At 38.5% G+C, this 15,545-nt stretch overlaps 1 protein-coding gene across 1 annotated transcript; it reads left to right on the forward strand.

Annotated features, from left to right (window-relative positions):
* Positions 1-399: 399 nt before the first annotated feature.
* LOC143557830 (wall-associated receptor kinase-like 14) lies at positions 400-14,167 on the forward strand. Its single transcript, XM_077046805.1, has 3 exons — positions 400-1,155; positions 12,923-13,012; positions 13,103-14,167. Exons 1-3 carry the CDS (start codon positions 429-431, stop codon positions 14,122-14,124), a joined length of 1,839 nt encoding a protein of 612 aa, XP_076902920.1. The 5' UTR covers positions 400-428; the 3' UTR covers positions 14,125-14,167.
* Positions 14,168-15,545: the final 1,378 nt, after the last annotated feature.

Raw genomic sequence — 15,545 nt, forward strand, 5'->3', positions numbered from 1 at the left:
AAATCAACCGAATTTGGATAGATTCAATGTTCGGGACCATACTTAAGTTTTACCGCCGTCCTGATTTGCCTATCTGCCTGGCACAATGCGCAGATAGAACCCACTTTCTCCTAATCAAATTTGTATATTTCTTTTTCATTTTAATATTATTTGCCATATTACTTAAAGTTAATTATTTATACATCATTTCAATCTAACCTTATCTTCAAATATCATTTTATAATACATAATTCTATATTCCTATCAATTTAATATTCAATTTTTAACAATTATGATTTCATAATAACTTATTCTTCCAACAAAACATAATTTGTTTTTTGTGAATCATTAACAATATAATTAATTTCATTAAAAGTCTTGAATCTCCTCAACGTTCATCCATTCTTCATATCAATCTTGCAACAAGTTATTATTATCAAATAATAATTATGATTGATTTAACAATTTTCATATTAACTTTAATCTCCATTTTCCCTTCATTCACATCTCAAAAACCCTATTGTAATCAAACATGCCCAGGCAGCATATTAAACAACATCCCATACCCATTCGGGTTCTCCTCTGGCTGCGAAATTCGGTTAAACTGCACCACCAACTCCACCGTTGTAATAGGCGAATTCGCCGTACAAAAACTCACCCAAGATGACTTACTAGTCAGCCTTCCGGCCAAATGTGGGCGTGAAGTCAAAACCCTACACCATCTCTACGGTGAGAACTACGCGCCAACGTCCGATAACGCCTTCCTGATGGAAAACTGCACTGAGAAAGTGTTAACTTGCTCGGTCCCGGAGTCGACAATCCAACCTAATCTTCAGGTTATTTATTGTGGTGGTCAAGAGGATGTTTATAGTAACGTGAGTTGTTACTCTGGTGATAGGAATGATATGTTTCTTGGTTATGATAATGTGACGAAAACGGGTTGCCGGTTTCTGCTTTCGGGTGTCGTGGTGAAGATAGTTGGTGCTAAACCGGCGGTGTCTTTGAATGTCCAAGTGGTTAAGTTAGGGTGGTGGCTTAGAGGGCGGTGTCGGTGTTCCGACGATGCGATCTGTACGGAGTTTGTGTCGCCGGTGGACGGTGGTGGTGCCTATCGGTGTGGTTGTAAGGATGGGTATGATGGTGATGGGTATATAGCAAGCTCCGGTTGCCGGAAAGGTATGTTGTTAATTAGGTTACCGGTAAGTATTATTAGGAAAATTATTATTTATTGGAAAATGATAAAAATAGCCATTTTTACCACCGTTATTCCAAGACCAGAAACCCTTTTTAACAAATACCCAAAATATTCATCCAAAAACCAACTGTTTTTCACATGTTATCCGCCGGAACATAAACTCGATTATATTCATGACACCTGTCACCTATTTGTGTAGTCCGCCCAAAATTGATTAGGCTAGGCACGATTGAAATCCCGCAACATTGATTAAACGCAGTCAAAATCTCTGCATCGGGTTACATTTATCTGGTTTCATATATTAATAATTAGAGTGAGATATGATGGTGATAACCTGCAAGGACCGACTACTTTTTAATATGAAAATTCCGACCGAAGTTTAAACAGTCGATCCAACAGAAACACGGTGTAAAACCGTCGGACCCGCCTTTTTATTAGGACACGTGGCTAGATCTTGGTGGTTTCATAATCCGGTAGATGTAAAGTTTTAATGGTCGGACCAACGGTTCTTCAATGACCTTTTATGTATTTTTGAGAAAGAAGGGCTCGTCTTGAAATGTGGTGGTGAAAATTACTATTTTATTTTATTTCCGTTATTTATTTATTTATTTATTTAATATAATATGATTGATTAAAGTTGCACCATGAATCATTATTGACTAGTTATCATCTATATATTATTATGCACCTTATTGTGCAATTATTTATGAATTGATTATAGTAACTAAAACATGTCGGAATTAACTATGATTAATTGATTATTGTCTTGCGTCTCGATCAGCACACGTTATTCGATGTTTTCTAGTCACATGCTGCCAAAGGTAGGTTTGCTTACATGTGTGTTAGGTTATATATATATCTATCTATTTTAAGACCACACAACTCTAAAATTACATTCAAGTCTATAATAATATAACCATGATCTATATATAAGAAAATATTCACTACACACCTTAGTATGTCTCATCCAAACTGATAAGTACAGTCTAATTAACATGCCTAACTTACCAGAAATAACTTAGATGAGTAGATCGATATGTCATTTTTGTTTGGTTATTACCAAATTAATTTAACAATGAATTGTTTGGTTCGATTACGTTTGGTTTACAACACCCACCGGCCACTAAACTAGCTTAATGTGTCGATGGAGCTGACGATTACTTAACGGGCTGACCAAATAGTACGTAGATGTGTTTTGGCTTATGTGAAATAGGTGTGTGGCACTGCATTTGCAAACAAATTATGTCATTCATGTATTTTCAAATTATTAATATAATAATGCTTTAGTTTCATAGCAACTATTCTATATAGTTGTTCAAGCTACGGGTTCTTTTTGTCATTCTACCTCTTGAGTTCTTAAATAATATACTGTTATTTTCCAACCACTCCAACTACCGATAATTTGTTATTGGTGTGATATCAACATCCAAATTATATAACTATGAATTTTATTATTATATTAGGACATTATATCCGCTTAATCATCAAACCAGGTTATGTTTGTTTTTTATTAAAAGATATGTAATAAGCTTATATCTGTGTGAGAGCAGACATAAACCTCTGAAGACAATTTGTTTAAAAAAAAAGATCTGAAATATGCTTTTATAGCTTTAAGAAATAAGCTAATATTCAATTTTTTCACACTTCTTCACATCTTACTAACACTCACTATCCACCACCACCACCACCCATCGTGCGCCACCACCACCACCCACCGTCCATCGTCCGCCACCACCCATCATCGCCCACCACCACCGTCCACTACCACCACCCACCATCACCACTGTCCATCACCACCAGCACCCATCGTCGACCACCACACCATCCACTACCACCACCCACCGTCCGCCACCACCACCGTCCACCACCCACCACCACTACCACTACCACCGTCCACTACCACCACCACTACCACTACCACCGTCCACTACCACCACCCACCGTCCACCACCACCATCGACTACCACCACCGTTGACCACAACCACCCACCGTCCTCCACCACCACCACGGTTCACTGCATACCACCAATCGTCCACCACTACCATCCACTATCACCATCCACCACCACCCATTTCCACAGTTCTTACACACACCAATTATTTTAGCAATCTACAGATGTTAAAAAACAAATAGTCTTCTTCTTGTAGACTACAAAGGTTTGGTCCACATCTTCTTCTATAGATTCCTGCAGATGTGGTTTGCAAACTACAGACATTTTACATCTTAATAAACAAAATGCACCTAAGAGATAAGTTATATTAAATACCCATTCCTTTCACACATATCATCCAAACCAACAAAGTTGACTCCATTAGTTAAAATAAGAAAAAATAAAGAAAACTAAGTGGAAGCGATGCTAGACTGTCGTGATCTAGTCAAAAATAATAATAATCAGATATCCTAATCACCTTAAACTATTAGGGCAAGTAGGGTGTCGAATCACAAGGAGTATGTGGTCAGTGTAAAGTGTAACTAATTCCTAACATTATGAAGTATGCAGTTATGAGTGCTGATAACACTAGCAAAGAATTGGTTTTAAAATCAAACAAGCAAATTAATCAAAGTTCAAACTGTTCACAAAAGCAACTCACACCCGGGGTTCAAGCATGCAGCAAAACAGAAATCTCATATCATTTAACAGATTAATTGTCAATAATCAAATCAGGTTGGTTAACTAGTTAAACTTTAGGCATCAACAATTGATGCTAGACTGTCGCCATCTAGTCAAAAACAATTAAATCAATGTCCTAATCACCTAAGCAAGCTAGGGTAAGTAGGGTGTCGAACACGAGGAGTATGTGGTCAGTGTGAAGTGAAATCAATTCCTAACATTATGATATAGTTCAATTAAAGTGCTGATCACACTAGCAAACAGTTTGTGTTTTATAATAAGCAAACAAGTAATCAAGTATTTAATCAATTAACAAAGACAAATCACACCCGGGAATTCAAGTAAGCAAACTAACAGCAAACTCATGCAAATAACAGATAAACTATCCTGTGTCAACTACAGACTGACTAACCGGTTAAACCTTAGGCATCCACGCTCGCTAACACACGGCACGGGTTATCAAACGGTCCCTGCCAGTGTGACTCAACTAAGGTCAAACGTATGCTTTCTCACAATTAACAGGTCAAAACAATCCTATAAGCAATTATCCTAGCAACTAGCACACTAATCGTTCTGATCGAAATAAACCTAAACTGACGTTGTGCACAATAATACTAGACATCAATACTCATATATTATCAAGATAATTACAATCAATCGTTCTAGTACATGAGAAAATTACTGAAAGATTACAAACTATACATCCCTGGTATGACTCGAAGGATTTAGCCGCGTCTCGGCATCTCTCGGTCTTCGATTACGATGTTATGGAACATATCTATGGCCTTGAGATGATTGGAAGTGATGGTAGGTTGCTCTCCTTCTCTAAAAGTGCTCTGGAAACTAAATGGAACTGAATGGAATCGATTAGGGTCGTCAAAACATGTTTTAAACAAAAACCCTAACTTTCCCGTTTTTGGGAACCATCGCGCAGCGCGATGGTCTCGAAAACGCGATGGTCCAAACTAACTTCATATTTGGATTCCTCTCGTCGAGAAACTGAAAATTCATATATTATGGGTCCCGTAACTCATTTTCTAGCCCAGGATATGCCCGTTTTACTTTCTGGTAGGTTTTTGTGAACCCATCTTGTTAAATTTTAGCATCGGCTTTAGGTTTCTCATTCAAACTCTTCCCGAATCCTTCTAACACTTCCCAAAACTTCAATTTATGCTCCGGTATTCCCGAGATATCATTCCATGCTCGTACAAGTCTCCAATTTAGCATCTTCAACAATCAATGACCTGAAATACAAAAGCACGTATGAAGTACCAAAGTTCTAACAATATACTAAACAAAACTACATAATTAACACACTAATATATATACAAATACCCGAGCATCACATCCCAACACTTATATTTTGCTTTCCGTCAAGCAAAACTCTCAAACAAACATCAACCTCCATCATAGGTATATCAATTATCTCCATTAATACTAGCAAGGTTTAAGGTCATACCCAGTTTTCCAGACTGAAAATTTGTAGATTGACAACCCACAAATAAAGTTAATGCTACAATAAAACTATAGAATTGCCCAGACAAGTGTACTTTGTTTCTGGTTAGGGCATACATGTTCATACCCTCACACTATCAACACTCCACTCGGTTCAATATCTGGATTAGCAAAAGATGTGCTAGTATATGTCTCTGCCCTCAAAATACCTAATATGAGTTACAAGTTAATACGCTTGCTGGTCAGTCTTATCTCCACCTATTACCCACCAGATGCATAAAGACTCGGACTAAGGTTTTGCTGAGGCTTAGGTTTGGGTGCGGATTAGGCTTATTTAGTGACTCAGGTGGATGAAACCCAGTTAAACAAATCAATATACAGACTCACGAATACAAACGAACTAGTTACACAATCAACTGTTATTTACATACTCAACAGCTAAAAACGACTGAAATACTAAACTGATAATTTCTTTTTGTCTTTTTGCTGATTTTTCAGGGTTTTTTTTTTTACCAAACTTTACATAACCGAAAATTACAACTCTGAACTTTACAACTCGTCTGACTAAGTACAACTCAAAATATATACGACTCGATAACGAACTTGATTTCATCACACGGGTTAAAATAAAATAAAGGCTAAGACCGAAATTGTATGTAATGTTCAGTTTAGCAAAAGAAAAAGGAATATGGTCCAAACGGGCTCCTAAGGGACAATGTCGGGTAAGGAACTTATTTAGTAGGGAAATATGTACGGAATGGGTTTTCTAAAGTCCTAATCCCCATACAAGTGGTGGTATTAAGATCTCGATAAGCATGTGACAAGCAAGTTCTAATTCTGTAAAACATACCGGTTTCCCTCAATCAATGACAAGACATGTTTTATATCTATTATATAATATGTGTATTAAGTATAGGGGCTAATATCACAATATGTCTGGAAATAAGGGCTGCCGATATGAAACATGTATACCCGTCCCCTTGACTCGTTATCCCCGCCTAAATGGTTCCATTTTCAACTTCTTATTTTAAAAACATTTGTCGGGAAAACTATCGAGAAGCTGAAAATCAACCATGACCAAAAACCTCTAATTTGGCATTGATAGCAATAAGTAATAGTTAATAACTTAAGTTTCTGAATAATGTTCGAGGTACTATCGGGCTAAAAATTTCAAATTTTCCCCATCCCCACACTTGAGGTTGACATTGTCCTCAATGTTAAAATAATAAAACAATTAATAATCATTTGAGGAACGGGGTTGAATTGACAGTTTAACAATTCAAAAACTCGGGGAACAAATGTGATGGGCTTAAGCAAATTATACAATTACATTCCTAACAACTAAAATAAAAAATAAAAAAATAGTTTATGAAACTGAAATCACCTGATAATAATAACAATGCAATGCTAAACTCGGTCCACAACTCTCAACACACTCTTGACACACGTCTCCACCATTGACCAATACCGTCTAACCAAATCTGCACAAATTTCAAGACATGTATAAGCAACCACTGACAAGTATAAGACTTAGGTCTTTCAAGAGTTAATATTATTATATTTTAAAAATCATTACCGAGCTGAGTTAGTCAGTTTAATAAAAAATTTTGTTAATTAATTAAAAAAAATAATAAAAACCTAACTCACTTTCGTAGGAATCACGGTTGCATTTAGCATATGCAACAAGCCCTTTAAACCCCCTGGTAGCCCGGTTGGACGAGTGAGGTCTCGGGAGGGTTTATAGTGAACTACACCCACAAAGTTCCAATACAACAAAATATACGCGTACCTGGATTAATGTGAAATTAACCAAATGCTTACCGAACTTCCATGACTTGCACTTCACCAAAACCTCCCCACATTTGGGATTTGTTACAAACCCCGGGTTGCCTCACGGTCAGCGCTGAATTGCGTGTCTACAGCTCGACAATGCCTCGAATGCATCAATTGTCTTCATAAACAGGTGAGGTCACAACGAGGCTCACCGGTTCCTTGTCAACCTTTCCATTCCCTGCTACTAATTTCTCATCATCTTTCATCCTGCTCATTCTCTCCTTCCAACCTTTCTTCTTCATGCTACCTTTCAACTCGTTCCTGTCATTTACAGCACCATCCTCCCTCGTACTATCCTTGCTTACAGATACACACTTGTCAATAAGAGGGTTAGTAGAATTTTCAAATAATAATAACCGCTTATCACGGTTCCCACATTTAATTTCCTAAACTCCCGTAGCACAATCAATTACCGCATGTGTTGTGGCAAGGAATGGCCGACCCAGTATGACTTCAGATTGTTTAATATTCTCTTTCGCATAATCAAGTACAAGGAAGTCAACTGGGTAGCTAAATCCATCCACCTGAATCATTACATTAGTAACCATGCCCCGAGGGAGTGTATGAGTTTGATCCGCCAACACCACGGTGGTGTTTACACTTTCTAACGGGCCGAACTCATACTGATTATATAAACTGCCAAGCATGATACTAACACATACTCCAAGATTTAGAAGTGCCCGATCAGTTTTAAACTCCCCAATTTGAATTGATAACAATGGCACTCCTGGGTCTTGGAGTTTACTCGAGGTGGTATTATCCTCCACCTCCACATCTCCCGTTTTGGTCAATTTGCTATTTAAACATTTTTCACAAGTGAAATTTTCACAAAAAGACAATTCATTTGTTTATAATCTCAATTCATTTTGGAAAATTGCTTCCTTTTGACCAACACAATTGTTCTCATCACTAACATCTTCCATCACCGCCTCAACATACGGTGGGGGTGAATCAACTTCAACACAAGTAATTTCAAATTGAGGTAGAAGACATACTGCATTGATGTGCACATTATTTCCTTTCTTAGAGCTTGAACTAAAGTGCTGCGGGTTTACTGTGGTATCGCTCGGTAACGGACCCGCGTTTTTCTGAATCTCGCCACATCTGCAGCGAGTTGATCAATCTGCTTTGACATCGCCTCTGAAGACTTATCTCTCAACTCGAACTGTTTCTGTGTCTCTTTCTGATTATCTGTCACCAACTTCAACAACGTATCTAACTTCGAATGTACCGACTTATCTGAATTACCTGAATTACCCTTCTGCAGGTCCTGATTCTGATTAACCGATGAACTGTTACCTCGGTAACCATCTCTGTTATACTCCCGAATGCTATTCTGATTGTATGAACCCTGCTAATAACCGCCCTGGCGGTAGCTTATCTGTTGTCGGTTCTGACTGGACCCTGAAATTTCGGGTTCGACTGACTCGACGCGTTCCCGTAACTGAAGTTCGGGTGGTTCCTCAGGCCCGGGTGATAGGTGTTTGAATTAAACCCTTGGTCTTTGGAATCCCCGTACGCATAACTAACCCCCTCCTCGTCGGGATACTCGTCCTCATCAAACTCGGGGCAATTTTCTGTCTTATGCCCCAACTCACCACACTCTGCACAAACCGGAAATTTCACCCCGACCTTACCAACCTTTTTCTTTTTCTCTTTTTGATAACCCGCGAGTTCTCGTTCCAAATCTGCAATTCTGTCTGACTCGCTCGAGGCTGATTTAACCGATTAGGTAACCCCGTGTTTTCGTCTTCGATCTGCAGCTACCTCTAACTTGGAATCTTCACATATAAATTCCAAAAATTCTCATTCATCTTCCTCGGGTTGATTCAACAACTGACTATTACACGAAGCTTTCAAATGTTTTCTGTCTTCATACGTCAACCCGTCAACGAAACACTTAACTAACTCCCACAACACAATCTGATGGTGCGGGCACTTCCGAATCATTTCCTTGTAACGAGTCAAGGCCTCGTGGAATAACTCACCTGGTAACTGTGAAAAATATCTAATCTCCACTCAGGCCTTGATGGTCTTCGACTGTGAATAATACTAGTTCAGGAAAACCTGCTGCATCTCACCCCAGTTCTCAATACCGTGCATCGGTAGCGAGTTGAACCAGTGTTTGGCTTTGTCTTTTAGTGAAAACTGGAACAACCGCAACCGGACCTCATCCTGATCATACGTACCGTCACCGATTGACCCACAAATAGCTGAAAAATCTGACAGATGTGAATATGGGTCTTTAGATCCCAGTCTGTGAAAATGGGGAACTATGTTGATGTAGGACGGATGTGATTTAAATGTTGGTTTCCTCTGTACGTGAACCCGTGGGACAATCGATGAGACACCATCTGAAATAGCCGGTCTGAACCGACTGTTAACACCCTGAGCCGGGAGCCCATAATTCCTTCATCTAGCTATCGGTTCCTCAAAACCTCCCCGGTTAACCTGAATCGGCTGTCTTCGTTCCTCCCGATAACTTCCTATACCACCCTGATCCGGGTTTCTGTTCCTCCACCTGTTACCTCTCACCCCAACCGGTTCCTCAACCTCATCAACCTCTTCAATCTGCATACCCTCATCTGCATCTCTCGGCTCAAACCCGTCATTCATTGGTCCTCGTTCTTCCTCATCTCCCTCTTCTTCGTCCTCAGTGTGAATACTAACATGATTAAAATCCCATATAATCGGCTGTCGGTGACGAGGGGTGTTGTTCGGGACTGATGGCCCGGGTCTGTCAAGATTTCGGTTTCGATTTCTGGATTGTCGGACTGAATTTTGGGGTTGTTGATTGGTGTTTATTGGTGGTGGTATGTCATTATTTGGTGGATTTTGGTTATTTGATGGGTTAGGTTTGGGTTGGAAAACATTGATCTCGGGTGGAGGGTTTTGGTTTTGATTCTGGTTCTGGTTTTGACCTTCCATGTCTGCCTGTCTGATCTAAGCTCGGTTCTACTAAGCTAACCATTCGATTTCTGGCTCGTAAATTAGTAGAGAATTTCTTTCTGAATGGCGGGTGTGCATAAACCTGTTACCTGCACAAATAACACACCCCGCGTAAAATGGGAAAACAAAATAAACTAAACTAAAATAAAAATAACAACTAATTTAAACTAAGAAATCAATTAACACAAAAACACTAAGCGCACTAACTCCCCGGAAACGGTGCCATTTTGATGCTAGACTGTCGCTATTTAATCAAAAACAATTAAATCAATGTCCGAATCACCTAAGCAAGCTAGGGTAAGTAGGGTGTCGAACACGAGGAGTATGTGGTCAGTGTGAAGTGAATCAATTCCTAACATTATAAAGTAGTTTAATTATAGTGCTGATCACACTAGCAAACAGTTTGTGTTTTATAATAAGCAAAAAAGTTATCAAGTATTCAATCAATTAACAAAGACAAATCACACCCGGGAATTCAAGTAAGCAAACTAACAGTAAACTCATGCACATAACAGATAAACTATCCTGTGTCAACTACAGACTGACTAACCGGTTAAACCTTAGGCATCCACGCTCACTAACACACGGCACGGGTTATCAAACGGTCCCTGCCACTATGACTCAAATAAGGGCTAACGTATGCTTTCTCACAATTAACAGGTCAAAACAATCCTATAAGCAATTATCATAGCAACTGGCACACTAATCGTTCTGATCGAAATAAACCTAAACTGACGTTCTGCACAATAATACTAGACATCAATACTCATAGATTAACATCAAGATAATTACAATCAATGGTTCTAGTACATGAGAAAATAACTGAAAAATTACAAACTACACATCCCGGGTATGACTTGAAGGATCTAGTCGCGTCTCGGCATCCCTCGATGTTCGATTACGATGTTATGGATCATATCTATGGCCTTGAGATGATTGGAAGTGATGGTAGGCTGCTCTTCTTCTCTAAAAGTGTTTTGGAAACTGAATGGAACTGAATGGAATCGATTAGGGTCATCAAAACATGTTTTAAACAAAAACCCTAACTTTCCCGTTTTTGGGAACCATCGCGCAGCGCGATAGTTTCAGAAACGCGATGGTCCAAACTAACTTCATATTTGGATTCCTCTCTTTGAGAAACCCAAAATTCATATATTATGGGTCCCGTAACTCATTTTCTAGCCCAGGATATGCTTGTTTTACTTCTTGGTCGCTTTTTGTGAACCAATCTTGTTAAATTTTAGCATCGGCTTTAGGTTTCTCATCCAAACTCTTTCCGAATCCTTCTAACACTTCCCAAAACTTCAATTTATGCTCCGGTATTCCCGAGATATCATTCCATGCCCGTACAAGTCTCCAATTTAGCATCTTCAACGATCAATGACCTAAAATACAAAAGCACGTATGAAGTACCAAAGTTCTAACAATATACTAAACAAAACTACATAACTAACACACTAATATATATACAAAATACCCGAAAATCAACAATCACTAACACAAGGCACTGACGGTCCCTGCCAGTATGACTCAACTAAGGGCAATTGTATGCTTCATCACATGTAAACTAATCAAAACAACCCTATGAACAAGTATCACAGCAACTGGCAAACTAATCATTCTGAGTGAAATAAACCTAAACCGATTGAATGCACCATAATACCAAACATGAATGCTCATAAACACATGAGAAAAATTGTCAAATATATGATCTTCAATTCTTGTTCATAAACACATGAGAAAAACTGTCAAATATACAATACTCTACATCCCGGGTTTGATTTGAGGGAAATTAGCCACTCATGGTCATCATATGATCTTCAATTATTGATTCAGGATGATTAAAGATGGATTTTGTAATGATTGGAGGTGTTCCGGAGCTCCTAAAATGGTCAAAGTTCGTAACAAAAACGGTTGGAATGAATTGTCCTATGATCTAGGGTTTTTATGGCTATATAGTAGCTGCGCCGTGCTTTACTGAAAAATTGCACAATAATACCAAACATCAATGCTTATAGATCAATAGCAGACAATTACAATTAGTTGTTCATAAACACATGAGAAAAATTGTCAAATATACAATACTCTGCATCCCGGGTGTGATTCGAGGGAAATTAGCCGGTCATGGTCATCATATGATCTTCAATTCTTGATTCAGGATGATTAAAGATGGATTTTGTAGTGATTGGAGGTGTTCCGAAGCTCCCAAAATGGCCAAAGTTCGTCCCAAAAACAGCTGCAATGAATTGTCCTTCGATCTAGGGTTTTTATGACTTACATAGCAGCTGGGCCCATGCTTTAAAACTGAATTTCGCGACCCAGCGTAAGCTACTCTGACCGCTGGCATAGTTTACTCTGGGAGTTGAAATTCAACCAATTTGTTTCTTTTTGTTTCCAACACTTGTGTAATGGCTCTGATCTTCCAGGGACTTCAAATCATGCTCGTAATTGCCTCCAAATAGTATCTTTAACTCTCACTGACCTACAAATCAAAAGCATACTTAAAGTACCGAAATTCTAAATAAAAACAAGTAAAACTACTAAAATAAAACCTAAAAATACATGATTTACACCCTATACCATCAGGAAGAAAAAAGTTTAACAGTTGGAACTTCGTGGTACATTTCTTTTGTTGGGTTTAGTGTCAATCAACGTTAAGATTCTTAAAATCCAATATCCCGATTTATAATTTAACGTATCACTTATTTTTTGAAATGATTTTGGCCAAATTGGTAATTTGTTCACTTCAATATAACATATTGGATGTCTATCTTCTTTGCAAAGGAGAAAGTTTAAAGGGGTAATTCATCTTTCCAACAAATATATCAACAAAACTAGCATGTGATTAAAGAAAGAATATATAAACATGTGATTAAAGAGAACATTTTTTCATTGCCAGCAAAACCAGTTGTTTCTTCCCATTGCAACACTTTGAAATTCATGTTCGGTCACTGCAAAGGAAGTGAAAGAGCTGGAGTTCTTGTTGGAAGTACTTTCTCATTTTCCATTCACCATTTTTTATATTTATATTTATTTATTTTTGTCATCTAACAAATTACTCATCACCAACCACGTACAGTCATCGCGATAGGAGCAGCATTGATCTCCAGCATAAGCCTAATGTATTGCTACACTCGCCGTCGTACCAATGCTAACTCTCGAGGCAAGTCAAACCGAAGATTCTGTAAAGCTAAAGGCATAACTATTCCAATATACTCCTACAAAGAAATCCAAAATGCCACCAATGGGTTCTCCGATAAACAAAAACTTGGGACCGGAGGTTATGGTACGGTATACAAAGGCAAGATTGGTAAAGGCGAATGGGTAGCCATTAAACGGATTAAACATCAATATGGCGATGACATTGATCAAGTCATGAATGAAATTATCCTCCTCTCCTCGGTTAACCACCCAAATCTTGTTCGCTTATTAGGCTGCTCGTTTGATAAGAACGATCAAATACTCATTTATGAGTTCATGCCAAACGGAACACTATCTGAGCACTTGCAAAGAGAAAGAGGTAGCGGGCTACCTTGGCCCGTTCGCCTTACAATTGCCATTGAAATCGCTCAAGGCATTGCTTGTCTACACTCAGCTATGAATCCGCCTATATATCATAGAGATGTAAAGTCATGTAATATTTTGTTGGATTACAACTTTAAAACAAAAGTAGCGGATTTTGGTCTCTCTAGGCTGGGTATAACCGACTCTTCGCACATTTCAACCGCCCCACGAGGGACCCCGGGGTATCTAGATCCACAATATCATCAAAACTTTCATTTAACTGATAAAAGTGATGTTTATAGTTTCGGGGTAGTAATGGTTGAAATCATTACGGCTTTAAAAGCTGTGGACTTCTCTCGGAGACATAGTGAAGTCAATTTGGCATCATTAGCTGTCGACAGGATCGGAAAGGGGAATTTGGATGAGATAATAGATCCTTTCCTTAAGCCAATCGAAGATGTGTCGACATTGAATTCAATTCGTAAGGTCGCTGAGGTGGCATTTAGATGTCTTGCACATGATAGTGACATGAGACCTCCCATGACTGAGGTTGCCAATGAGTTAGAGCATATTAAGGCTAGCAACTTTGCTACATAGGGTAGGATTAACATTTCATCCCTTTGTTTGGTTTAATCCACTGTCAATAAGAAGCAAGGAAAAGGTTACAAAGAGTAGATTTGTGGAAAATTTGAAGTCTTCATTCAAATTTTATATATTTTTGTTTTATTTTGAGCATGTAAAAAATAATAGTTAAGTGATATTTCCAATTATATATGTAAATACTACAATATTGCTTTTCGAATATTGCGTGTGAAGTATAATGCTTAATATTTAACTGTTACCAATGTAACAGGTTTAGACATCAATAATGAACCACAGGCAAACATTGTGGTTGATCATATATCTGTTCTTGGCTCACACTGCTGCAAATCAAGTGAATCTATTAGCACAATATCAGTGTGGATGCAATACTGATTTGGAAAGTTATAAATACTACTTGATAAGCACGACACTAAGCCGACTTAGTAAGCTAATAAAGACGTACAGTCAAACTCAAACTCTAAACAATCTTGAATCTCCTAAATGTATACTCGATTGCCACAGAACTACAACCCTTTACTATACACTTGGATACCGCTTGACCATATACCGTTTGATATTTTAATCTTTTAAAGAAAAAAATCAACCTCGAAAAACAAGAAAACATAAAATGGAAAAAACTAATTATGAACATCAAAATGACGAAATGCAAATGATATTACCATTGAAATCAAGTACACAAATTAACTGGAACTTACAAAGAAAAAAGACAGAATTACAAATTTTGTCCTTTAAAAAAAGCCAAAAACCGGTTCGTGTCCTTTTCTAAGTTTCCTTGCAGGCGGTGTCCTTTAAACTTTTTTTTTCTACACGTTATGTCCTTTACGCTAACTGGGTTAGAAAAACTCAGTTAAATGCCCTCACGTGAGACGCATGTGAGGGCATTTTTGTCTTTTTGCCTACCCTTCTTCTTCTTCCAACTCCAATTCATCAACAATAATAACATGACCACCGCTAGCTGTCATCTACACACACCGTTCATACTCATAAACTCCAGTTGCTACAGAAGAACAACCTGTTTACCTATTACTGTTAGTAGTAATCGGTGTTCCGGAAAGCGGAAGGTTACGAAGGCCGTAGCTGCCGTGTCCACCGGCCGTGCTCGTGGTGACGTCAGCGGAGGTAATCGGAGTGGAGGAGAGGAGTTGCAGGTGACGTCGAATCGAAACCCTAATCGAAACTCGTTCATCGTCTTCCGCCAAATCGGGACCATAATCAAAGTCTGTTCATCGTTTTCGGCCAAATCGGGACCATAATCGAAGTCCATTCATCCTATTCCGCCCAAATCGGACTCTGTTCATCTTATTCCAGCCAAATCGGAACCCCAATCGGAGCTCGCTCATAGTCTTTGAATCAAATCGAAGACATAAAGATGCAATCGAGTAAGAAAGAGAGTGAATCTCGGTTCTTGGGGAGCT

This window comes from Bidens hawaiensis, unplaced genomic scaffold, assembly GCF_021521415.1.
Source record: "Bidens hawaiensis isolate Kalapana, Puna unplaced genomic scaffold, B.hawaiensis_p1.1 tig00019200_1, whole genome shotgun sequence".
NCBI classification, from domain to species: Eukaryota; Viridiplantae; Streptophyta; class Magnoliopsida; order Asterales; family Asteraceae; genus Bidens; species Bidens hawaiensis.

What these genes read in the sequence shown, in the direction of transcription:
- LOC143557830 (XM_077046805.1), top strand. Translation starts at nt 429, where the DNA reads ATGATTGATTTAACAATTTTCATATTAACTTTAATCTCCATTTTCCCT. An exon ending in AAGCTCCGGTTGCCGGAAAG is followed by an intron (nt 1,156 to 12,922) that starts GTATGTTGTTAA and finishes TTTCATTGCCAG; the next exon opens with CAAAACCAGTTGTTTCTTCC. An exon ending in AGCTGGAGTTCTTGTTGGAA is followed by an intron (nt 13,013 to 13,102) that starts GTACTTTCTCAT and finishes AACCACGTACAG; the next exon opens with TCATCGCGATAGGAGCAGCA.